The sequence below is a fragment of the Ranitomeya imitator genome, chromosome 1 (genome assembly GCF_032444005.1).
Source record: "Ranitomeya imitator isolate aRanImi1 chromosome 1, aRanImi1.pri, whole genome shotgun sequence".
Taxonomy (NCBI): Eukaryota; Metazoa; Chordata; class Amphibia; order Anura; family Dendrobatidae; genus Ranitomeya; species Ranitomeya imitator.
Window position 1 is genome coordinate 103,500,503 of NC_091282.1, and position 26,417 is coordinate 103,526,919.

The 26,417-nt window shown below is 43.6% G+C and overlaps 2 protein-coding genes across 2 annotated transcripts in view; both read left to right on the top strand.

Moving 5' to 3' along the window:
* Positions 1–3,900, top strand: part of RNF180 (ring finger protein 180) — a 159,337-nt gene extending 155,437 nt beyond the window's left edge. The window contains exon 7 of the mRNA XM_069749334.1: positions 3,650–3,900. Within this exon, the coding sequence (XP_069605435.1) occupies positions 3,650–3,759 (110 nt within the window). The 3' untranslated portion in view covers positions 3,760–3,900. The remainder of the gene's footprint in view (positions 1–3,649) is intronic.
* Positions 3,901–7,227: 3,327 nt separating this feature from the next.
* On the top strand, positions 7,228–24,637 carry LOC138663171 (uncharacterized). Its single transcript, XM_069749323.1, has 2 exons — positions 7,228–10,652; positions 24,507–24,637. The coding sequence occupies exon 1, from the start codon at positions 7,486–7,488 to the stop codon at positions 10,360–10,362; it is 2,877 nt and encodes a 958-aa protein (XP_069605424.1). The 5' UTR covers positions 7,228–7,485; the 3' UTR covers positions 10,363–10,652; positions 24,507–24,637.
* Positions 24,638–26,417: the final 1,780 nt, after the last annotated feature.

Sequence of the window (26,417 nt, forward strand, 5' to 3'; positions counted from 1 at the left end):
ACCAATGCCAAAACCCCATAACTTCACTCTCCAAAATCACTGAAGGAGAGCTTGCTCATCTTCTCGCCAAATCACACCTCACCACTTGTGCACTTGACCCCATCCTACCTCCTCCCCAACCTCACCACCACACTAATCCCATCTCTAACCCATCTCTTCAACCTTTCCCTAACTTCTGGTACCTTCCCCTCTGCCTTCAAACATGCCACAATCACACCTATCCTCAAAAAGCCATCCCTTGACCCAAGCGGTATGTCCAGCTATCGCCCCATATCTTTGCTCCTATTGCTTCCAAACTCCTTGAGCAGCACGTCCATGCTGAACTTTCCTCTCACTTTGCATCTAACTCTCTCTTCGACAACCTACAATCTGGCTTCTGTCCCCACCATTTCACTGAGACTGCCCTGACGAAAATAACTAACGACTTACTTACAGCCAAAGCTAACAGACAATTCTCTATACTCCTCCTCCTAGACCTGTCCTCTGCCTTCGACACAGTTGACCACTGCCTCCTACTACAGATCCTCTCTTCCTTTGGGGTCAAAGATCTTGCCCTATCTTGGATCTCCTCATACCTTGCCTACCGCACATTTAGCATTTCCTACTCCCATACTACCTCTTCATCTCGCCCCCTCTCTGTTGGAGTCCCCCAAGGCTCTGTCCTAGGACCCTTACTCTTCTCAATCTATACACTCGGCCTGGGACAGCTCATAAGGTCCTATGGCTTCCAGTACCATCTATATGCCAATGACACTCAGATCTACCTCTCTGGCCCAGATGTCACCTCTCTGCTCTCCAGAATCCCAGAGTGTCTATCAGCCATATCCTCCTTCTTCTCCTCTCGCTTCCTCAAGCTCAATGTGGACAAATCTGGACTCATTATCTTTCCTCCATCACGCATATCTTCCCTACCTGATCTGTCTATCAAAATAAATGAAATCACACTTTCCCCTGTCCCCAAAATCCGTTGCCACAGAGTAACCCTTGACTCTGCCCTGTCCTTCAAACGGCGCATCCAAGCTCTCGCCACCTTCTGTTGCCTCCAGCTCAGAAATATTTCCAGAATCCGTCCTTTCCTCAACCCACACTCTACCAAAATGCTCGTGCATGCCCTAATCATCTCCCGTCTCGACTACTGCAGCATACTCCTCTGTGGCCTACCTTCTAACACTCTCGCACCCCTCCAGTCCATCCTTAACTCTGCTGCCCGACTAATTAATCTCTCTCCTCGTTCCACTTCTGCTTCACCTCTTTGCAAATCCCTTCACTGGCTCCCAATTTTCCAGCATATCCAGTTTAAATTACTAACACTGACCTACAAAGCCATCCATAACCTTTCTCCTCCATATATTTCCACACTAATCTCTCAATATCTTCCCTCATGTAATCTCCGGTCCTCCCAAGACCTCCTCCTCTCCTCCACGCTTATTCGCTCCTCACTCAATCGCCTCCAAGACTTCTCCCGAATATCACCCATCCTCTGGAATTCAGTGCCCCAACACATCCGATTATCCACTACTTTTGGATCCTTCAAAAGAAACCTGAAAACCCACCTCTTCAAGGAAGCTTACAGCCTGTAAAGACCACACGGCCACATCAACACCATTGGAGCTACTGCAACACTCGACCTACTGTCTTCTTCCCCATAATCCTATAGAATGTAAGCCCGCAATGGCAGGGTCCTCTTCCCTCTGTACCAGTCTGTCATTGTTAGTTTTGTTTACTGTAAGTGATATTTGTATTTTGATGTAACCCCTTCTCATGTACAGCACCATGGAATTAATGGTGCTATATAAATAAAAAAAAAAAACAAATAATAATAATAATGGGGCCATCAACCTTTATGGAGCAGCATATGCGGCATATTATTCTATGGAGCATTTTATGGGGCCATCAGCCTTTATGGAGCAGCATATGTGGCATATTATTCTATGAAGCATCTTATGGGGCCATCATTAACCATTTATGAAGCATTATATGGGGCATATTTTAATATGCAGCATCTTATGGGGCCATCATTAACCTTTGTGCAGCATTATATGGGGCATATTTTTGTATGGAGCATCTTATGGGGCCCATCATGAACTGTATGGAGCATTATATGGGGCTCCTGATTTAATATGGATATTCAAAAACACTTAACCTACTGATGGCTCAATTAATTTTACTTTTATTGGTATCTCTTTTTATTTATGAAATTTACCACTGCATTTCCCACCCTAGGCTTATACTCGAGTCATTAAGTTTTCCCAGTTTTTTGTGGGAAATTCAAGGGTCTCAGCTTATACCCAAGTCGGCTTATACTCGAGTATACATGGTAATCCAAAAAATGTAGCTAGCATGCCAGAGAATAGTCATTGAAAAAGGTACAAAAATGTATTTGTCCATTTGAAAAATGGCAATGTTTAGGCTCAAAGACATAGAGCTTTTGTCAAGCCTCCCCATCCATCTATCTATCTATCTATCTATCTATCTATCTATCTATCTATCTATCTATCTATCTCATAAAAATGGGTTATTATCATAATTAAAAGTTATCAGCCAACCAAAGGATTTGTGGGGTGGGAGGTGACCACTATGACTCTACATCACTCCCAAGAGTAGGAAACTAGAATTCCCTATTGGAATTAAATTGTAGCTGCCCATTTGTACCACCAATTAGTTGTCTATGGCAAGGTATTTCTTTATAGGCACCTTGGGACCTAGACTTGACAGGCTGTGACACTTGCTCCTCATCAGATAAATAAACAAGATGCCTGTACCTCAAAAATTTGTTTTGGAAGTCTGTGCCAAAATTAAAAATAAAGCTCAATTTACCTATTGTCTCTTAAACGCCTTGTAAAGTTAAATTAGTAAATGTAATGTGGCTATGTCAGTTGTTGCCTTGCAGCTCTAAAAATGGCTAGCAAGGACAAGCTTAGCCCAAGACACTCTGTTTACCAGATCCCAGGGGTTGTCCTAGCCTGAACCCTTTAACCCCTGTACCGGAATCTGGACTTACACAGGGGCCCATGGGTTAGGGCCACGATGTTAGCTCTGGACAATGGCATAGACTGGCAAGAGTGGTCAGGTAGCCGGATCCGAGCCATGAGGGCAGAAAAGGTAAAAAAATCAGAAGACATAAGAGTAGTCAGCAAACATACAGAGGTCAAAACAGGAAGCAAATGCACAAGACAGGATTTAAGCACACAGGACTGCACTAGAGGAGAACAAAGCTATATCTGGCAGGTTCCAGCTGATTACTCTATGTGGTCAGCAGACACACCCTTAAGGCTGGACAGAGCTTCCACTGCCCAGAGCTCCTGGATCCGAATTCTCCTCCATCACCAGTGCCAGTCACAGAATGAATAGGGTGGCGCCTGTTGACGGAAGCAGGTATTGCAAGACTATGTAATGGAGGATATGTGACAGTAGAAAATGCTAAGCTTGAGTTTGCTGCTGCTGGAGAGAGGAATATGCAGCTTATGACAAATTACTTAAATTTATTTTATTGGAATTTCATGTGATACACAAAGCAGCAAGTGTTCTGCCCTTTCTAGCGAAGGACAGGTTCATATCTTGTATTAAAAAGGTTTAATATCATAGTTTTGGTTTTGCTGTGTTATAGCACCACCCAGTGGTGGTTAAATTTATTACCTGTGTTTTTCAGTAACTATTAGAGTGTTGCATTCTGGGATTCACCAAGGTATCATGGGAAGGGGAAACTCCATTTTCTCTCTGTGTATTTCCCTGGACACACGTGTTAATCTGCTGTGTTGAACTACCTCACTTACTTGCCATTCCGGTTAAGATTATCCAGTAAGACCATTATCCCTGTTCTTGCTATGTGATGTTGTACAGAGTGTGATTAACTGTATAGCAGCTAGTACACAGGAAATGTGATTTTTGGTTACCTGCTGTATGTAGTTATTATAGAAGTTGCATCATCCTGTATGCTTTCCCTGTTAGTTGCAGTCATGTAATTATTTGCCCAATACTTATACAAATCATTTGTATTCTTATAGTTTTACCGCGCTCATGTTTACCAATAAACAAGTTAGACTACAGAGAACAGTCTGCTTATTTGGGAGACAGAAGTGGTTTATGCCGTATGTCGGATCACACACCGTATCAACGTGTATGAAGACAGAACAGTAAAACGGATTCTTGACGCCAGCTTGGACAGTAAAACGGATTCTAGATACCAGCGGAGGCCAGTAAAACGCAGGCTAGATACCAGCAAGCAGTAAAACAGAAGCTAAATACCAGCGGAGGCTAGCAAAACCAGGCTAGACGCCAGCAATAACAAGACCACTTACACAGCCGCTTGTACCTCACCGCACAGCCTGCAGATACCGCAGCGGCCGCCATATTGCCCGCCAAGCGCTACACGTCTCAGTCTACGCTGAAGTCATTCCTACCCGCTCTGAGACGTCCTACAGCCTGCAAACGGACACACGATGTCTGCAAGTCGAGCATCCTCAGTCAGGACGAGGTCTCAAACAAGCCGCTCTAGCAAGTCTTCCTCGAAAAGGTCTGTCACCCTCGCCCGAGCAGAAGCTGAGGCGGCGAAGGTAAGATCCTCCTTCGCTGCACAAGAGATGCAGTTAAAGTTAAGACAAGCAGAGCAAGAAGCAGAAAGAGCCCGCCTGCAAGCAGATAGAGAAGCAGAAAGAGCCTGCCAAGAAGCAGAAAGAGCCCGCCTGCAAGCCGATAGAGACGCAGATACAGCACGCCTGCAAGCGACCTTAGAAAGGCTTTCCGCTGAAAAAGAAGCAGCAGCCGCAATAGCCAAAGCTGAGTTCTTAGAAGCCGTGGAGTTTCCCGAATCTGAGCGTGACAGCGACGTACGTGGACCAGACCTTGATCGTCAGGACCCTGCTCAACGCGTCTCAGAATATGTCCACCAACATCCCGGAATAGAAGACAACTCTGATCCGTTACACCAACCAGCCTATACAGATTACCAGAGATCCTTCCTCCAAACACCGTACTGGAAGCAGGAAGGTATACTGCGAAACGACGTCGACCACCACTACCGTCTTACAGAACAGAAGGTACGGCCTCCTCCCAGACTGACAGGGACACCCTTCGCTTCAGAACGGTTTTATACAGACTTTCCTAAGCCAGAAGCTCCTACCAGGTATGAGGATGCACCACACACACCGCATGACAACAGCACACCAGCTCATGTTGGCACTGACTCAGCCACTATGAACTTTGCAAGGTTCTTTACCCGCCGGGAGCTGGTCACCAAGGGACTTGTAAAGTTCACTGATCAAGCTGAAAGCTACAGAGCATGGCGAGTCTCCTTCCAGAATGCCATCAGAGACTTGCATCTTTCCAGTAGTGAAGAGTTAGATCTACTGGTTAAGTGGCTTGGGAACGAGTCAGCTGAACACGCCAAAAGAATCAGGAACATTAACATAAAGTACCCACACACAGGACTTCGCATGGTGTGGGAGAGACTCGAAGAATGTTATGGGTCAATAGAAGCTATAGAAAATGCTTTGTATAAAAGAATTGATGATTTCCCCAAGATAGCAAATAAGGGTTATCAAAAGCTCAGGGAACTGAGCGACTTGTTAATGGAGGTACATGCTGCTCAGGCAGAAGGTGACCTACCAGGGTTGGCATTCCTGGACACTGCCAGAGGTGTCAACCCGATTGTCCAAAAGCTCCCTTACAATTTACAAGAAAAGTGGGTCAGTCACGGGTCCCGTTACAGGCTCATAAGGTGCCATTTCCTCCTTTCAGGGTGTTTGTAGACTTTGTTGCTCAGCAGGCTAAAGTTAGAAATGACCCCAGTTTCGATTTCACTATGTCATGTACCACTGCCTCCGGTGTAAAACCCAGTAAAACACCAGTGGCAGTACACAAAACTAATGTTACCTCCACAGGTTTTCCTTACAGGGCAAGTAAGTCCTCTCCAGAGGAGGACAAACCCCAAGATCTCAGCAAACACTGCCCCTTACACAAGAAACCTCATCCTCTACTAAAATGTAGAGCCTTCAGGGAGAAGCCTCTAGAAGACCGTAAGAGCTTCCTAAAGGAAAACAAGATATGCTTCAGATGCTGCGCGACTACCTCACACTTCGCCAAGAACTGTGAAACCAGTGTGAAATGCGCAGAATGCAGTAGTGTGGAGCACAACACGGCTTTACACCCTGGACCACCCTCAGGGGTATCATCACGAGTAGAAGAGTCTGCCGAACAACAGACGGACACTGACATTGACACCCCAGTGGTCACTTCTCAGTGTACAGAGATCTGCAAGGAATTTGTAGCAGGGAGATCCTGCTCGAAGATCTGTCTTGTCAGAGTATTCCCAGTGAGCCAACGGGATAAGGCAATCAAGGTATATGCAATATTGGACGATCAGAGCAACAGGTCTCTAGCTAAGCCCTTTCTCTTCGACACCTTCAACATTGCTGGTCCCGGCTCTCCGTACTCCTTGAAGACATGTGCAGGTACTGTCGAGACGGCGGGGAGAAAAGCGACCGGATTCAAAGTAGAGTCTATGGACGGTCAAACCTGCTTATCCTTACCATCAATACTAGAGTGCAATCAAATTCCGGACAACAGGTCTGAGATACCTACACCGGAGGTAGCAGCTCATCACACCCACTTGAAACGTATAGCTCACCTGATACCGGAGCTTGACCAAGGAGCCCCTATCGTCTTACTCCTCGGAAGAGACATTCTACGGGTCCACAAGGCTAGAGGACAGATCAACGGCCCACAAAATGCCCCATATGCTCAGAGACTTGACCTAGGATGGGTCATTGTGGGAGACGTCTGTTTGGGTGGAGCACACAGGCCGACATCAGTCAACAGCATGCTCACCAATACCCTCGAGAATGGACGCCCGTCTCTCTTCCAGCCATGCGAGAGCAGTTTCCTGATTAAAGAATTGCCACACAACACCCCTCCATCTTGTCCGTTAGCTGATCCCTCCTGTGAAGACCATGCATGCGACGGTGAGCAAGATCATATAGGGTGCACAGTTTTCCACAGGACAAGAGAAGACAACCAGGTAGCAACGTCCATAGAGGACAGACTGTTCTTGGACATCATGGAGCGAGAGATAGTAAAGAGATGAATCAAAGAGTTGGGTCGCACCTTTACCATTCAAACCACAGAGGCAACGCTTACCCAACAACAGAGAACTTGTGTACAGTCGATTTGTCTCCCTTACACGCAAACTGCAGAAGTCACCAGAGACAAAAGAACACTTCTTTACCTTCATGGAGAGAATATTCCAGAGTGGCGGAAATTGCACCTGTACTTCAAGATGCCGAGGAATGTTGGTACTTACCTATTTTCGGCGTGTATCATCCGAAGAAACCTGGTCAGATAAGAGTGGTATTTGACTCAAGTGCCAGATACGAAGGTGTTTCTTTAAACGACGTCTTTCTATCTTGTCCAGACCTCAACAACAGACTTCTGGGAGTACTCCTTCGTTTCCGCAAAGATGCAGTAGCATTTACGGCCGACATACAACAGATGTTTCACTGCTTCCTTGTTAAAGAAGAACACAGAAACTACTTGAGGTTTTTCTGGTACCGCGATAATGACCCCTACAAGGACATCATGGCATATCGTATGAAGGTACACATCTTCGGGAACAGCCCTTCCCCTGCTGTCGCTATCTATGGGCTTAGACATTCAGCCAGAGAGGGTGAAGCAAAGTATGGATCGGATGTAAGATCTTTTGTGGAAAAGGATTTCTACGTAGATGACTGCCTGAAATCCACACCCACAGATGAGTCGGCAGTCAGTCTCCTGAAAAGGGCACAAGAAATGCTCGCTTCATCCAATTTGAGGTTGCACAAAATTGCTTCCAACAGCCAAAAACTAATGGCAGCCTTTCCCTCTCAAGATTACTCAACCGATTTAAAAGACTTGGATTTAAGCACGGACTCCCTTCCTATGCAGCGGAGCCTGGGTTTACTTTGGGATTTGAAAAAGGATGCATTCACCTTCCAGATCAGCGAAGAAGAGAAACCTTTCACGCGTAGAGGCGTCCTGTCCGTTGTGAACAGCTTGTACGATCCTCTGGGATTTGTAACTCCCGTAACTATCCAAGGTAAAATGATGTTGAGAGACTTCACCCAAGAGACGTCCGATTGGGATGATCCGCTTCCCAGTGAGAAAAGAGACTTGTGGGTAAGATGGAAGAACTCTTTAGAAGCCCTGTCAAGTCTCTACGTTGCACGACCATATGCTTCTGTGCCATCAACAGAAATCAAGATGCAAAGGCTTTGTATCTTCTGCGATGCCTCAACCAAAGCAATTGCAGCAGTGGCGTATTTGAAAACTACTGACATCAATGAACAATGCCACGTGAGGCTTGTTATGAGCCGGACAAAATTGGCCCCACTCCGTGAACAGACAGTACCCAGACTGGAACTCTGTGCAGCTGTGTTAGCAGTAGAGTTAGCTGAGCTTATCTCGACAGAAATGGACCTGGAGGTCAAAGAAATCGAGTTCTACACCGACAGTAAGGTAGTGTTGGGGTACATTTGCAATGAAACTCGTCGTTTCTATGTCTATGTCAGCAATCGGGTGCTAAGGATCAGGAGATCCACCGACCCTAAACAGTGGCATTATGTGTCCACAAACCACAACCCTGCGGACCACGCAACCAGATCCATTGAAGCAAGACACCTTAAGGACACAACCTGGTTTACTGGCCCAACATTCTTACACCGTTCGACGCCATACACGGACGAGTCAAACATCTTTGAGCTGGTAGATCCGGAGGCAGATAAAGAAATCCGCCCTCAGGTATCCGTCCTACGTACGGTGACTAAAGACAATCACCTCAAATCCCACCGTTTCAATAGGTTCTCAACTTGGAACTCGCTTGTTCGTGCCCTCGCTTGTTTAATTCATGCGGCTCGATCCTACAAGTCAACGTCACCCGCCATCCAGGAACCTTGCAAAGGTTGGCACCACTGCAAGCTTGCCTTTACCGTTCCAAACATGGAAAATGCCAAGAACGTTATAATTCATACCATACAGCGTGAATGTTACGCCAAAGAAATAGATAACCTCAATAAAAACCAACCTGTCTCTAGAGACAGTGTCTTGAAGAAGCTTGATCCAATCATAGACCAAGATGGGCTGTTAAGAATTGGAGGTCGTCTTCAAGAAGCTGAAGTGGAATTTGGGGAGAAACACCCTATAATAATTCCTGGACATCATCATGTCACGACCCTGCTTGTGCAACATCACCACGTCTTGGTGAAACATCAGGGCCGACTATTTACCGAAGGAAATCTACGAACGGCTGGATTATGGATAGTTGGAGCTAAACGATGCGTGAGTAAACTCATTTACAACTGTGTGATTTGTCGCAAACTCCGTGGTGGGACTCAAAAGCCAAAGATGGCCAATCTCCCACCAGACAGACTTAGTACAGAACCTCCTTTTACCAACGTCGGACTGGACGTATTCGGGCCATGGTCTGTGGTTGCACGGCACACTAGAAGAGTCCAAGCCAACGCCAAACGCTGGGCGGTTATGTTCACCTGTATGTCCATCAGAGCAGTCCACATCGAAGTAATTGAGTCCATGGACACTTCAGGGTTTATAAATGCACTCCGACGTTTCATCGCCATCAGAGGGCCCGTGAAGCACATACGCTCCGATAGAGGTACCAACTTTGTAGGAGCAGTGAAAGAACTTCAAATTCCTTCCAACCTAGACACCACCAGTGTGGAAAGATACTTGAATGAGCAGGGATGCACCTGGACTTTCAATCTTCCACACTCTTCTCACATGGGAGGTGCTTGGGAGAGGATGATAGGAATGGCACGCAGAATCCTTGACTCCATCTTCTTGCAAGCAGGTAGCGCAAGACTCACACATGAAAGTTTGACCACATTCCTGGCAGAAGTTTCGGCCATCATTAATGCTAGACCATTGACTTCACTTTCTAGTGACTCTGAGGATCCGACCATTCTCACTCCTGCCATGTTACTTACTCAGAAAGCCAGCGTTCTCAGCGCTCCACCTGGAGAATTTAGCAACAAAGACCTCTACAGACGACAATGGAGACAAGTTCAAAGTCTCTCCAATACCTTCTGGGACAGATGGAGGAAGCAGTACCTCTCCACCTTACAACCCAGGAAGAAGTGGCAGACCGACAAACCAAACATCAAAACCGGCGATGTCGTTCTCATGAAAGACAGCCAGTCTCACCGTAATGAGTGGCCACTAGGCCTCATCACTAAAATATTCCCAAGCAAAGATGGGAAAGTGCGTAAGGTTGAGGTCAAAGTAGGCAAGTCCGGGGAGAGTAAACTATTCCTCAGACCAGTTGCGGAACTTGTCTTACTGTTTTCACCAAAAGAACCTGTGGGTGGCATCAGTTGATGCCAAGCGGGGAGTGTTCTGCCCTTTCTAGCGAAGGACAGGTTCATATCTTGTATTAAAAACGTTTAATACCATAGTTTTGGTTTTGCTGTGTTATAGCACCACCCAGTGGTGGTTAAATTTATTACCTGTGTTTTTCAGTAACTATTAGAGTGTTGCATTCTGGGATTCACCAAGGTATCATGGGAAGGGGAAACTCCATTTTCTCTCTGTGTATTTCCCTGGACACACGTGTTAATCTGCTGTGTTGAACTACCTCACTTACTTGCCATTCCGGTTAAGATTATCCGGTAAGACCATTATCCCTGTTCTTGCTATGTAATGTTGTACAGAGTGTGATTAACTGTATAGCAGCTAGTACACAGGAAATGTGATTTTTGGTTACCTGCTGTATGTAGTTATTATAGAAGTTGCATCATCCTGTATGCTTTCCCTGTTAGTTGCAGTCATGTTATTATTTGCCCAATACTTATACAAATCATTTGTATTCTTATAGTTTTACCGCGCTCATGTTTACCAATAAACAAGTTAGACTACAGAGAACAGTCTGCTTATTTGGGAGACAGAAGTGGTTTATGCCGTATGTAGGATCACACACCGTATCAACGTGTATGAAGACAGAACAGCAAGTATTTGTGAAGTGTAAAGGAAATGATACATGGTTTTCTAAATATTTAAAAAATATAAATCTGAAAACTGGAGCAAGAATTTGTTTTCAGTGCCACCGAGTCAATACTTAGTAAGAACACCTTTTGTTGCAATTACTCCTGCACAAGTTTTGCACATCTAGAGGCTGAATATTTTGCCCATTCATCTTTTCAAAGTACCTCTAGATCACTGAAATTGGATGGAGACTGTCTGTAAACAGAAATGTTCAAGTCTTGTCACAGATTTTCACTGTGATTTACGTCTGGACTTCAACTGGATCATTCAAACACATGAATATGCTTTGATCTAAACCATTCCATTATAACTCTTGCAGTATATTTAAGGTAGATGCCTAGCTGGAATGTAACATAGTAACATAGTAACATAGTAAGTAAGGCCGAAAAAAGACATTTGTCCATCCAGTTCAGCCTATATTCCATCATAATAAATCCCCAGATCTACGTCCTTCTGCAGAACCTAATAATTGTATGATACAATATTGTTCTGCTCCAGGAAGACATCCAGGCCTCTCTTGAACCCCTCGACTGAGTTCGCCATCACCACCTCCTCAGGCAAGCAATTCCAGATTCTCACCGCCCTAACAGTAAAGAATCCTCTTCTATGTTGGTGGAAAAACCTTCTCTCCTCCAGACGCAAAGAATGCCCCCTTGTGCCCGTCACCTTCCTTGGTATAAACAGATCCTCAGTGAGATATTTGTATTGTCCCCTTATATACTTATACATGGTTATTAGATCGCCCCTCAGTCGTCTTTTTTCTAGACTAAATAATCCTAATTTCGCTAATCTATCTGGGTATTGTAGTTCTCCCATCCCCTTTATTAATTTTGTTGCCCTCCTTTGCACTCTCTCTAGTTTCATTATATCCTTCCTGAGCACCGGTGCCCAAAACTGGACACAGTACTCCATGTGCGGTCTAACTAGGGATTTGTACAGAGGCAGTATAATGCTCTCATCATGTGTATCCAGACCTCTCTTTATGCACCCCATGATCCTGTTTGCCTTGGCAGCTGCTGCCTGGCACTGGCTGCTCCAGGTAAGTTTATCATTAACTAGGATCCCCAAGTCCTTCTCGCTGTCAGATTTACCCAGTGGTTTCCCATTTAGTGTGTAATAGTGATATTGATTCCTTCTTCCCATGTGTATAACCTTACATTTATCATTGTTAAACCTCATCTGCCACCTTTCAGCCCAAGTTTCCAACTTATCCAGATCCATCTGTAGCAGAATACTATCTTCTCTTGTATTAACTGCTTTACATAGTTTTGTATCATCTGCAAATATCGATATTTTACTGTGTAAACCTTCTACCAGATCATTAATGAATATGTTGAAGAGAACAGGTCCCAATACCGACCCCTGCGGTACCCCACTGGTCACAGCAACCCAGTTAGAGACTATACCATTTATAACCACCCTCTGCTTTCTATCACTAAGCCAGTTACTAACCCATTTACACACAATTTCCCCCAGACCAAGCATTCTCATTTTGTGTACCAACCTCTTGTGCATCAAACGCTTTGGAAAAATCGAGATATACCACGTCCAATGACTCACCGTGGTCCAGCCTATAGCTTACCTCTTCATAAAAACTGATTAGATTGGTTTGACAGGAGCGATTTCTCATAAACCCATGCTGATATGGAGTTAAACAGTTATTCTCATTGAGATAATCCAGAATAACATCCATCAGAAACCCTTCAAATATATTACCAACAATAGAGGTTAGACTTACTGTCCTATAATTTCCAGGTTCACTTTTAGAGCCCTTTTTGAATATTGGCACCACATTTGCTATGCGCCAGTCCTGCAGAACAGACCCCATCGCTATAGAGTCCCTAAAAATAAGAAATAATGGTTTATCTATTACATTACTTAGTTCTCTTAGTACTTGTGGGTGTATGCCATCCGGACCCAGAGATTTATCTATTTTAATCTTATTTAGCCGATTTCGCACCTCTTCTTGGGTTAGATTGGTGACCCTTAATATAGGGTTTTCATTGTTTCTTGGGATTTCACCTAGCATTTCATTTTCCACCGTGAATACCGTGGAGAAGAAGGTGTTTAATATGTTAGCTTTTTCCTCGTCATCTACAACCATTCTTTCCTCACTATTTTTTAAGGGGCCTACATTTTCAGTTTTTATTCTTTTACTATTGATATAGTTGAAGAACAGTTTGGGATTAGTTTTACTCTCCTTAGTAATGTGCTTCTCTGTTTCCTTTTTGGCAGCTTTAATTAGTTTTTTAGATAAAGTATTTTTCTCCCTACAGTTTTTTAGAGCTTCAATGGTGCCATCCTGCTTTAGTAGTGTAAATGCTTTCTTTTTACTGTTAATTGCCTGTCTTACTTCTTTGTTGAGCCACATTGGGTTTTTCCTATTTCTAATCCTTTTATTCCCACAAGGTATAAACCGCTTACAGTGCCTATTTAGGATGTTCTTAAACATTTTCCATTTATTATCTGTATTCTTATTTCTGAGGATATTGCCCCAGTCTACCAGATTAAGGGCATCTCTAAACTGGTCAAACTTTGCCTTCCTAAAGTTCAGTGTTTTTGTGACTCCCTGACAAGTCCCCCTAGTGAAAGACAGGTGAAACTGTGCAATATTGTGGTCGCTATTTCCTAGATGCCCGACCACCTGCAGATTTGTTATTCTGTCAGGTCTATTAGATAGTATTAGGTCTAAAAGTGCTGCTCCTCTGGTTGGATTCTGCACCAATTGTGAAAGATAATTTTTCTTGGTTATTAGCAGAAACCTGTTGCCTTTATGGGTTTCACAGGTTTCTGTTTCCCAGTTAATATCCGGGTAGTTAAAGTCCCCCATAACCAGGACCTCATTATGGGTTGCAGCTTCATCCATCTGCTTTAGAAGTAGACTTTCCATGATTTCTGTTATATTTGGGGGTTTGTAACAGACCCCAATGAGAATTTTGTTACCATTTTTCCCTCCATGAATTTCGACCCATATGGACTCGACATCCTCATTCCCTTCGCTAATATCCTTCCTTAAAGTGGACTTTAGACAAGAATTTACATAGAGACAAACCCCTCCTCCTCTCCGATTTTTACGATCCTTTCTAAACAGACTGTAACCCTGTAAGTTAACTGCCCAGTCATAGCTTTCATCTAACCATGTCTCGGTTATTCCCACTATGTTAAAGTTACCTGTAGATATTTCTGCTTCTAGTTCTTCCATCTTCTTTGTCAGGCTTCTGACAAAATGAGTTTTTCTCACGGGGCTAGTGGGGACCTCACTGTGGTCGTGACAGTTCAGCCCGACTGGGAAAGCAGTCTCAGTGACCAGAGGTAACCTCGATGATGTCACCGCCGGTCACTCAGGCTGCGCTCGCAGTTCAGTCACCATTGGTTCCCAGCCTGTACGGTCACATCTTGGCACCGTCCAGGATGAAAACTGTTTTTCCCCCACATGAATTACTGCGTGGGGCAGAATGACGAGAGGTGAGGGATATTGTTGTTTTTTATTTTAGTTTTATTACAGGAGAACGAGTGCTTCAGTGCAAAAGGCGTTTGGTAAGTATAACTGTTTTTGTTATTTGTAAATAAAAAAGGAAAACTGTGTTTTGTTTTATTTCTAATAAAAGCCTTTATTCTGGCTATGTCTTTATTTACCATACCACTATAGGATTAGTAATGGATAGGTGTCTTATAGACGCCTCTCCATTACTAAGCCATGGGCTTGATGTCACTTGACAATACAAATGTGACATTAATGCCACAAATATTAACCCTACTTGCCACCTCTACAGGGCAAGTGGGAGGAGCCGGGCAAAGTGCCAGAATTAGCACATCTAATAGATGTGCCTATTATGGGCAGCTGCGGGCTGCTATTTTTAGGCTGCGGGGGCAATATTAATGACCCCTTACCAGCCTAAGAATACCAGCCCCCAGCTGTCTGCTTTAGCAAGGCTGGTTGTCAAAAATGGGGGAACCCCATGCCATTTTTTTATTATTTATTTAAATAATTTTTTTTTTAAAAACAGCCTGAGTACTCCTTTATTCTTGATAAACAGCCTTGTTGAAGCTGGCAGCTGAGGGTTGCAGCTATGAGTTTTGCCTGGCTGGTTATCAAAAACACAGGGGAACCCATGCCGTTTTTTTGCTTGTTTTTTTTAATTATTCATTTACAGCTCAGGAGCCGCCTAATAAATACTCCCTCCGCCTCGCCTGCTCTCGCTGTTATTAGCAGCAGCAAGTGTTGGTTGATGGGAGCTGTTGTCCCATCAGCTGACACCAGTGACCGGAGGTAAACTTTATACCTCCGATCACAACTGAGTGCTCCCGCTGTCTTCTGTGGCTCTCTGACCGGCGGGGATGATTTCACCACCGATCAGAAGCAGTGTTTGCCATGCTGTCATGCACATGACAGCGTGACAAACAACCGATGTTCAGACAGCCAAATCCGAACAGTAACATGAACTTCCTGGTGAAGTCCGTGTTTGGTGTCCATGCCCGAACAGAAGGTGTTTGGTACCGACGCCGAACTTTACTGTTCGGGTTCGTCCATCTCTACTCAGGATTTTATTTAGGGGTATCAGACTACAGAGGACTGAATACAAAAGCATGTCACAATTTTCACATTTATGTATCTGAAATAATTACAAACTCTGTATCATTTCTTTTACATTTCACAAATACTTACTAAACCAGGGATTCAAGCTTGAGGAGGCTAATTTGCATATTCCAGGTGCCTTCTGGGAAAAGCGAAGAGTCTCCCTAAGCTAGAAGATCGTTGGGTACAGCCGGGACCAGCTGCTTGGAAAGAATCACCAAACCAGAGATTCAAGCTTGAGGAGGCTAATTTGCATATTCCAGGTGCCTTCTGGGAAAAGCGAAGAGTCTCCCTAAGCTAGAAGATCGTTGGGTACAGCCGGGACCAGCTGCTTGGAAAGAATCACCAAACCGCGCGCCGTAATTTTTGCCTGTAGGACATTATTGCAAGAGAGCTTGGCTGAGTAGATTACACAAGAAGGAAAACACACAGCAAGTCAGCAGGATCTAGGAGCAACATGGCAGATGTGACAACCTACATGGTGAGCTGCAGCATGTGCTACATGTTCACAGATCGACCAGAAGAAGAATTAAATTTCACCTGTCAGAAGTGTAGACTAGTGGCCCTTTTAGAAGAAAAGGTGCGGGGTCTGGAAGAAAGAATAGCAACTTTGAAACTCATCAAAGAGAATGAAGACTTTCTAGACAGAACAGAAGCATCTCTACTGGTCACAGAAGGTGAAAAAAGTGTCAGAGAACCTCCAAAAGCAGATGAGTGGAAGCATGTGACCAAAAGAAGCAAGAAGACCATGGAGAAATCACCAACCACACAACTGAAGAACCGATATCAAATCTTTGTAGAGGATGAAGATGGCACACCTAAGGATAAAGCAATACCAGCAAGCAAAAAAGAAAAGGGCACACAGCAACAAGTGACAGCAAAAAGTACAGCCAAGAAGCAACGAAGAGTGGTGGTGGTGGGAGACTCACTACTGAGAGGCACAGAAGCAGCCATCTGCAGACCGGACATAACTGCAAGAGAAGTATGCTGCCTTCCAGGTGCGATGATCAAGGATGTGACCGATAGGATACCAAAGCTCTTCAACTCCAAGGACGTCCACCCATTTCTTCTGATACATGTTGGCACCAATGACACGGCAAGGAAGGACCTACCGACAATCTGCAAAGACTTTGAAGAGTTGGGGAAGAAAGTAAAGGAACTGGATGCACAGGTAGTTTTTTCTTCTATCCTTCCAGTAGACGGGCATGGCACCAGGAGATGGAACAGGATCCTTGATGCAAACAACTGGCTAAGACGATGGTGCAGACAACAAGGATTCGGATTCCTGGACCACGGTGTGAATTACTTGTACGATGGACTCCTCGCCAGAGACGGACTACACCTCAACAAACCTGGGAAACACACATTCGCCAGAAGACTCGCTACACTCATCAGGAGGGCGTTAAACTAGAAGAAGAGGGGACGGGAAGAAAAACATTAGACTTGAACAAAGAAGATCCAGGAAAACATACTCAGAAGGGAGGTAAGAACATTTCTAAAACAATCCACAGCGAGGAGATTGGAACAAAACAAAATCCTCTAAACTGCATGCTCGCAAACGCCAGAAGCCTGACAAACAAGATGGAAGAACTAGAAGCAGAAATATCTACAGGTAACTTTGACATAGTGGGAATAACCGAGACATGGTTAGATGAAAGCTATGACTGGGCAGTTAACTTACAGGGTTACAGTCTGTTTAGAAAGGATCGTAAAAATCGGAGAGGAGGAGGGGTTTGTCTCTATGTAAAGTCTTGTCTAAAGTCCACTTTAAGGGAGGATATTAGCGAAGGAAATGAGGATGTCGAGTCCATATGGGTCGAAATTCATGGAGGGAAAAATGGTAACAAAATTCTCATTGGGGTCTGTTACAAACCCCCAAACATAACAGAAACCATGGAAAGTCTACTTCTAAAGCAGATAGATGAAGCTGCAACCCATAATAAGGTCCTGGTTATGGGGGACTTTAACTACCCGGATATTAACTGGGAAACAGAAACCTGTGAAACCCATAAAGGCAACAGGTTTCTGCTAATAACCAAGAAAAATTATCTTTCACAATTGGTGCAGAATCCAACCAGAGGAGCAGCACTTTTAGACCTAATACTATCTAATAGACCTGACAGAATAACAAATCTGCAGGTGGTCGGGCATCTAGGAAATAGCGACCACAATATTGTACAGTTTCACCTGTCTTTCACTAGGGGGACTTGTCAGGGAGTCACAAAAACACTGAACTTTAGGAAAGCAAAGTTTGACCAGCTTAGAGATGCCCTTAATCTGGTAGACTGGGACAATATCCTCAGAAATAAGTATACAGATAATAAATGGGAAATGTTTAAGAACATCCTAAATAGGCAGTGTAAGCGGTTTATACCTTGTGGGAATAAAAGGACTAGAAATAGGAAAAACCCAATGTGGCTAAACAAAGAAATAAGACAGGCAATTAACAGTAAAAAGAAAGCATTTGCACTACTAAAGCAGGATGGCACCATTGAAGCTCTAAAAAACTATAGGGAGAAAAATACTTTATCTAAAAAACTAATTAAAGCTGCCAAAAAGGAAACAGAGAAGCACATTGTTAAGGAGAGTAAAACTAATCCCAAACTGTTCTTCAACTATATCAATAGTAAAAGAATAAAAACTGAAAATGTAGGCCCCTTAAAAAATAGTGAGGAAAGAATGGTTGTAGATGACGAGGAAAAAGCTAACATATTAAACACCTTCTTCTCCACGGTATTCACGGTGGAAAATGAAATGCTAGGTGAAATCCCAAGAAACAATGAAAACCCTATATTAAGGGTCACCAATCTAACCCAAGAAGAGGTGCGAAACCGGCTAAATAAGATTAAAATAGATAAATCTCCGGGTCCGGATGGCATACACCCACGAGTACTAAGAGAACTAAGTAATGTAATAGATAAACCATTATTTCTTATTTTTAGGGACTCTATAGCGACAGGGTCTGTTCCGCAGGATTGGCGCATAGCAAATGTGGTGCCAATATTCAAAAAGGGCTCTAAAAGTGAACCTGGAAATTATAAGCCAGTAAGTCTAACCTCTATTGTTGGTAAAATATTTGAAGGGTTTCTGAGGGATGTTATTCTGGATTATCTCAATGAGAATAACTGTTTAACTCCATATCAGCATGGGTTTATGAGAAATCGCTCCTGTCAAACCAATCTAATCAGTTTTTATGAAGAGGTAAGCTATAGACTGGACCACGGTGAGTCATTGGACGTGGTATATCTCGATTTTTCCAAAGCGTTTGATACCGTGCCGCACAAGAGGTTGGTACACAAAATGAGAATGCTTGATCTGGGGGAAATTGTGTGTAAATGGGTTAGTAACTGGCTTAGTGATAGAAAGCAGAGGGTGGTTATAAATGGTATAGTCTCTAACTGGGTTGCTGTGACCAGTGGGGTACCGCAGGGGTCGGTATTGGGACCTGTTCTCTTCAACATATTCATTAATGATCTGGTAGAAGGTTTACACAGTAAAATATCGATATTTGCAGATGATACAAAACTATGTAAAGCAGTTAATACAAGAGAAGATAGTATTCTGCTACAGATGGATCTGGATAAGTTGGAAACTTGGGCTGAAAGGTGGCAGATGAGGTTTAACAATGATAAATGTAAGGTTATACACATGGGAAGAAGGAATCAATATCACCATTACACACTGAATGGGAAACCACTGGGTAAATCTGACAGGGAGAAGGACTTGGGGATCCTAGTTAATGATAAACTTACCTGGAGCAGCCAGTGCCAGGCAGCAGCTGCCAAGGCAAACAAGATCATGGGGTGCATTAAAAGAGGTCTGGATACACATGATGAGAGCATTATACTGCCTCTGTACAAATCCCTAGTTAGACCGCACATGGAGTACTGTGTCCAGTTTTGGGCACCAGTGCTCAGGAAGGATATAATGGAACTAGAGAGAGTACAAAGGAGGGCAACAAAATTAATAAAGGGGATGGGAGAACTACAATACCCAGATAGATTAGCGAAATTAGGATTATTTAGTCTAGAAAAAAGACGACTGAGGGGCGATCTAATAACAATGTATAAGTATATAAGGGGACAATACAAATATCTCGCTGAGGATCTGTTTATACCAAGGAAGGTGACGGGCACAAGGGGGCATTCTTTGCGTCTGGAGGAGAGAAGGTTTTTCCACCAACATAGAAGAGGATTCTTTACTGTTAGGGCAGTGAGAATCTGGAATTGCTTGCCTGAGGAGGTGGTGATGGCGAACTCAGTCGAGGGGTTCAAGAGAGGCCTGGATGTCTTCCTGGAGCAGAACAATATTGTATCATACAATTAGGTTCTGTAGAAGGACGTAGATCTGGGGATTTATTATGATGGAATATAGGCTGAACTGGATGGACAAATGTCTTTTTTCGGCCTTACTAACTATGTTACTATGTTACTATGTTACTATGTTACTACTTCGTGTTGGTATATCACATAAAATCCCAATAAAATAAATTTAAGTTTATCGGTATAACGTGAAAAACTGTAGAAAAGTTCATGGTATATTTCCTTATTTTTCACGGCACTGTAAATCGAGTTCCAACAAACACTTAATACCTTCATAAGTGTCCCTGCATTCCTCTGAAAAAGTGTTTTATTCATGTCCCACACTTCATGTAAATTGCACAGTCTGATCGGATGGACGAATCCACATCGTGTTCAGCGCCACCACAGTCCCTTCAAATGCCATCTCATGCATAATGATGAAAGTGGATGACATATCCTATATCATCCACATAGTGCTCAAAGTCTTGTGCCTATTCAATTGAGTCTGGAGGGAAGTCACATAATGCTTCACTTCTACGTCATTAGCTCCCTGTTCAATAGGGCAGAGTGAGGTACGCCTGCGCAGGTCTGTGATCCCACTGCACAGGCGCGAGACTTTGAGCACTGTATGGATGATGCAGGAGACTTCATCCACTTCCATCAAGATGCAAGAGGTGGTGTTTGAAGGGACTAGGGCTGTACTGAATGTAATCTGGATTTGCACATTTATTATTATTATTATTATTATTTATTGTTATAGCGCCATTTATTCCATGGCGCTTTACATGTGAGGGGGGGGGGTATACATAATAAAAACAAGTACAATAATCTTAAACAATACAAGTCATAACTGGTACAGGAGGAGTGAGGACCCTGCCCGCGAAGGCTCACAATCTACAAGGGATGGGTGAGGATACAGTAGGCGAGTTTAGAGCTGGTCATGCAGCGGTTTGGTCGGTCGGTGGTTACTGCAGGTTGTAGGCTTGTCGGAAGAGGTGGGTCTTCAGGTTCTTTTTGAAGGTTTCGATGGTAGGCGAGAGTCTGATGTGTTGTGGTAGAGGGTTCCAGAGTAGGGGTGATACGCGAGAGAAATCTTGTATACAATTGTGGGAAGAGGAGATAAGAGGGGAGTAGAGTAGGAGATCTTGTGAGGATCAGAGGTTGCATGTAGGTAAGTACCGGGAGACGAGGTCACAGATGTATGGAGGAGACAGGTTGTGGATGGCTTTGTACGTCATGGTTAGGGTTTTGTACTGGAATCTCTGGGCAATGGGGAGCCAGTGAAGGGATTGACGGAGGGGAGAGGCCGGGGAATAGCGGGGGGACAGGTGGATTAGTCGGGCAGCAGCGTTTAGAATAGATTGGAGGGGTGCGAGAGTGTTAGAGGGGAGGCCACAGAGCAGGAGGTTGCAGTAGTCAAGGCGAGAGATGATGAGGGCATGGACTAGGGTTTTTGCAGATTCATGGTTGAGGAATGAACCGATTCGTGAAATATTTTTGAGTTGAAGTCGGCAGGAAGTGGAAAGGGCTTGGATATGTGGTTTGAAGGAGAGATCAGCATCAAGGATTACCCCGAGGCAGCGAGCTTGTGGGACTAGGGAGAGTGGGCAGCCATCTACTGTAATGGATAGGTTCGTTGGGGGGGTCGCGTGAGATGGGAGAAAGATGATGAATTCTGTTTTGTCCTTGTTAAGTTTCAGAACATGCTTTACATGCTTACATGCTTTAAAAGGCGATGGGCATGTTTTATAAGGTATAGAACTGGTGATAGGTTCTTAACACACACCCTCAAAGTTAAGGCAAAAGTATCCAGCGCCTATATTGGGCCATGACATTTGCCAATAGTACGTTCAGTAATGTATGGAATTAAACATAAGCTGTGTACTCAGGGACTTAGTGGACAACACGCAATGCTATGTTATACAAAGTGTCCAACCTATAGGGCTCATACAGACATCTGTGCAAATCAGTCCAAGCACAGATTGCAAATGCATGGACTGGTGGTGGGACTCCTGACCCAACCATGATAGGCTCATAGAAATATATCAAGCTGTAATCTTTGGGCCGGCAGAGCCGCGTCCAGTCCGTGCATTAGCAGTACGTGCTTAGACCGATTTGCACAGCGTTCGCATAAGCCCTTACACTTTAATGCAAGTCATGAAAATCATCTGTCTTTTAAAGGGAATCGGTCAGTGGGATCAATCCTCTTAAGCCGTCTATATGGGCATGCAGATCATGGAAAGTTGAATAATATTAATACCTTGATATCTGCGATCCGATGTCTTATTCCCAAGAAATCCAAGGTTTTTTAATATGTAAATGAGCTGTTAAGATCTATGGGCCATTGACTAATGAGACACTATATTCTATGCAGTGTGAGCGACAATAGAACTGTTGACAACAGGCTGTGGACAGCAAGTTAAGGTACCATCACACATAACGATATCGTTAACGATATCGTTGCTTTTTATGACGTAGCAACGATATCGTTAAAGAAATCGTTATGCGTGACAGCGACCAACGATCAGGCCCCTGCTGGGAGATCGTTGGTCACTGAGGAATGATCAGGACTTTATTTCATCGCTGATCACCCGCTGACATTGCTGAATCGGCGTGTGTGACGCCGATCCAGTGATATGTTCACTGGTAACCAGGGTAAACATCGGGTTACTAAGCACAGGGCCGCGCTTAGTAACCCGATGTTTACCCTGGATACCATTGTAAAAGTAAAAAAAAAAACACTACATACTTACATTCCTGTCACGTCCTTCAGCGTCAGCTTCCCTGCGTCCCCCAGTGTCAGCGCCGGCCAGCCGTAAAACAGAGCACAGCGGTGACGTCACCGCTCTGCTTTCCGGCCAGCGCTTACACCGTGCAGGTAAGCTGACACCGGGGGACGCGACAGGAATGTAAGTATGTAGTGTTTTTTTTTTACTTTTACAATGGCAACCAGGGTAAACATCGGGTTACTAAGCGCGGCCCTGCGCTTAGTAACCCGATGTTTACCCTGGTTACCCGGGGACTTCGGCATCGTTGGTCGCTGGAGAGCTGTCTGTGTGACAGCTCTCCAGTGACCACACAATGACTTACCAACGATCACGGCCAGGTCGTATCGCTGGTCGTGATCGTTGGTAAATCGTTAAGTGTAATGGTACCTTTAGAGAGAAAGGAGACACGTACTGGCTGACACTTTCTCAGAGGATAGACAACATCACTTTTAAAGTCATTCGCAGATTTTCTATTTATCACATTATTTATCAAATGAGATTGAGTAGTCTGGCAACATTCAAGTTCTGCAATCGGTCATGATACCCATTAAATACAATCTCACACCATACAGTAAAAACAATGTGTATGTTAACCCATTATCTACCAATGTCCTTTTTTGGGGACTCCTAATCTTTAGCTTCTAGCAACTAAGATTTTAGAATTTTTATAATTAGGTCCAATTTTTTGTGTTGTTTGTAAAATGAATGTTTTCAAAATAGGAAATCATGTCATTGCCATTTTTAATGGAATATTGGGACGCCCTTTTCTGAAAAATCCATACTTGTAAAAATTTTAATTTGGCAAGTAATGGGTTAACGCATGTTACTATTTTTAATATACAAATGAAACAAAGGTTATCATGACTCAGAACACATTTCACATTATCTCCTCTAATGGCACTCCCACCGATCAGAAGCACAGGGCACTATTATCCCCATTAGAGCACATCCTTGACCAACGTTTTACTCATTCTCTGCGGGGCTGTCTGAAAAAAGCTGAGCTCAGCATTCAGCAGCTCCATTAGGAATGAATGAAGTGGCAGCTGAGAATGTGCACTGCCTCTGCTGATCAGTGATGGTCCTAGCAGTCTGGCCCCTACTGATCAATAACTTATCACCTTTCCAGTAGTTCAGGCCGATGAGTGTTGCTGGTCACAGGTTGACTTCTCCTCTCTACCTGCATTAGCCAACCCTCCTGTGTGGCTAAGCGTGGATGACATCTACTACTGTACATCATCCACCTAGCGCTGCAAAACCTGCGCCCATGTAGTAGATGCACAGATCTGCACAGGAGTGCTCAGTGATGACCCAGAATAAAGCTGGCACCTTGATATGTGCATTACAGGACTTTGTTCTACACTCAAGAGGGCAGAGAGCGCTTGGTGGATGACGTATGAGATGTCATCCACATTCATCAAGAAAGGAGATTACATGGAGAGAGGAGGTCCTAACCACAGACCAGCGACACCCATCGGGCCAGACTTCGCCGATTAGCATACAGTGTGAGAGAATTAGAATGGGTATTATCATAGGTCTGCGAAAAGCAGGAGGCTTCTACTCTGATTACTACAGTGATGTGTAAGAAGACTTAAAGGTGGTGTTTTTAGTTTATATGGTAAAACCTGGTGATAGGTTCCCTTTACGTAATGACACATTTGCATACATCAAAGCTATACATTTGGATTCAATGTCACAAGATTTTTTTCAGCGTCTATGTTATGAACATAATGTGAACAGTGTCTTATATACTGTATGTAATATATCGTTTTCATTATTTATTTATTTTTATTTTTCTTCGCCAGTACTTTTTATGACTACATTTTTTCTCCATTGTAGATTTCAGGAGACACATAGATCCAGTAGGAAGAAGGCAATTTCCACATGGAGAACACAGACTTGACTTTGATGATGAAAGCCGTGGTTGGAGATTTGACCTGGACATGATCATTATATACATTTACTCAGTGAACTGGGTCATTGGATTTATTTTATTTTGTCTTTTGTGCTATTTTTTCTTTCTCTCACTTTAGGAAAACATATCTGCTAGCCATAATAAAAAAAACTGTGCTAGCTGCTCTGTATATTTGCAAATGTACAGCAACATAAAACATCAGGAATATTCTCAGATAATAAAAAATAGCTTTGCTTGAATTCAGGCTGATTCTGCAGAATTGAAAGGGATGTCGTACCAGTATGTGTCATCTGAATGCAGCTTTTTGATCCTAATGAGGTCGGAGGGACCCAGTGCTCCATGTGTTACCCAGACAGCCCATTTATTTGAGGGATTTATTTTTATTTACCTGGTTTACTCCTTAAAAATGGTCACTGTTATTTCAATAATCACAAATTAATAGTACAAACAAATAAAAGAAATGTTGTAAAACACAGTCATGAGAAAAACTAAGTACACCCTCTTTGAATTCTATGATTTTAAGTTTCAGGACATAATGAAAAATCCTCTAACCCTTAGAAATTCTTAAAATCAGTTGTGAACAGCACATGACAAATTACACTGCGCCATTATTTATTTAACAATGACAGAAAAACGACTGGCACATCCAAACTAGTGTGAATAGGTGCATACCAGGAGCAGCTACCTCCATATACAATATACAAAAAAAGGTTGCACTCTATCGTGCCAAAGCATTGTCTAATATGAAATACATGAAATATGAATAGCAAAATGACTATTGAACATTAGGAAAAATATTTGAGAGATGCTTTGCACAGAATTTGGCCAAATAGTGTGAGCCCATCAACCATCGTCAAGGTGGTCTCATTAATCTGATGGGTCCCTGACCTCCCTGTCCAAATGTGAACACTCACCGAAGGCCAATGTCTGTATGCTTGGGTGAATGTGGACACCTCTTTCAGTAAAGCCTACATATGGGTTGGCCGGGACACATCAGATTAATGAGACCACCTTGACGATGGTTGCTGGGCTCACACTATTTGGCCAAATTCTGTGCAAAGCGTCTCTCAAATATTTTTTCTAATGTTCAAAAGCCATTTTGCAATTCATATTTCATGTATTTCATATTAGACATGCTTTGGCACGATAGAGTGCAACCTTTTTTTGTATATTATTTATTTAACAAATACTAGCCAAAATACAGAAGCAGTATGTGAGAAATTAAGTACTCCCCATGAATCTATACCTTGTAGAACCACCTTTAGGAACAACATCTTTAGGTGATCATTGTTTGGAATCAGGAACTCTGCCCCTACATCATACTGCTCTCAGCTTAAGTACGGGGTCACACTTGTGAGAAACTCGCACGAGTCTCTCGCATCAATACACGGCACTGCCCCCGGCACTCGAGACTGAAGCTTGAGACTGCATGTATTTCTATGCAGCTGAATGCTCCGGTCCCGAGTGCCGGCGTCAGTGTCGGGTGTTATGGACCTGGTGGTTAGGAGCACCTGGAATGACCTGATGGTTAAACTGACACAGAACAAGCTCTGGGAAGTGGGAGCTCTGCTGACTGCAACCCCTAAACCTATCACACACACTAGAAATAGCCGTGGAGCGTACCTAACACGGCCTAGATGCCTCTTCACAGCCTAAGAGCTAACTAGCCCTAGAGATAGAAAGTAAAGCCTACCTTGCCTCAGAGAAATTCCCCAAAGGAAAAGGCAGCCCCCCACATATATTGACTGTGAGTTAAGATGAAAGTCACAAACACAGGAATGAAACAAGTTTCAGCAAAGGGAGGCCAGACTAACTAAACAGACTGAGGATAGGAA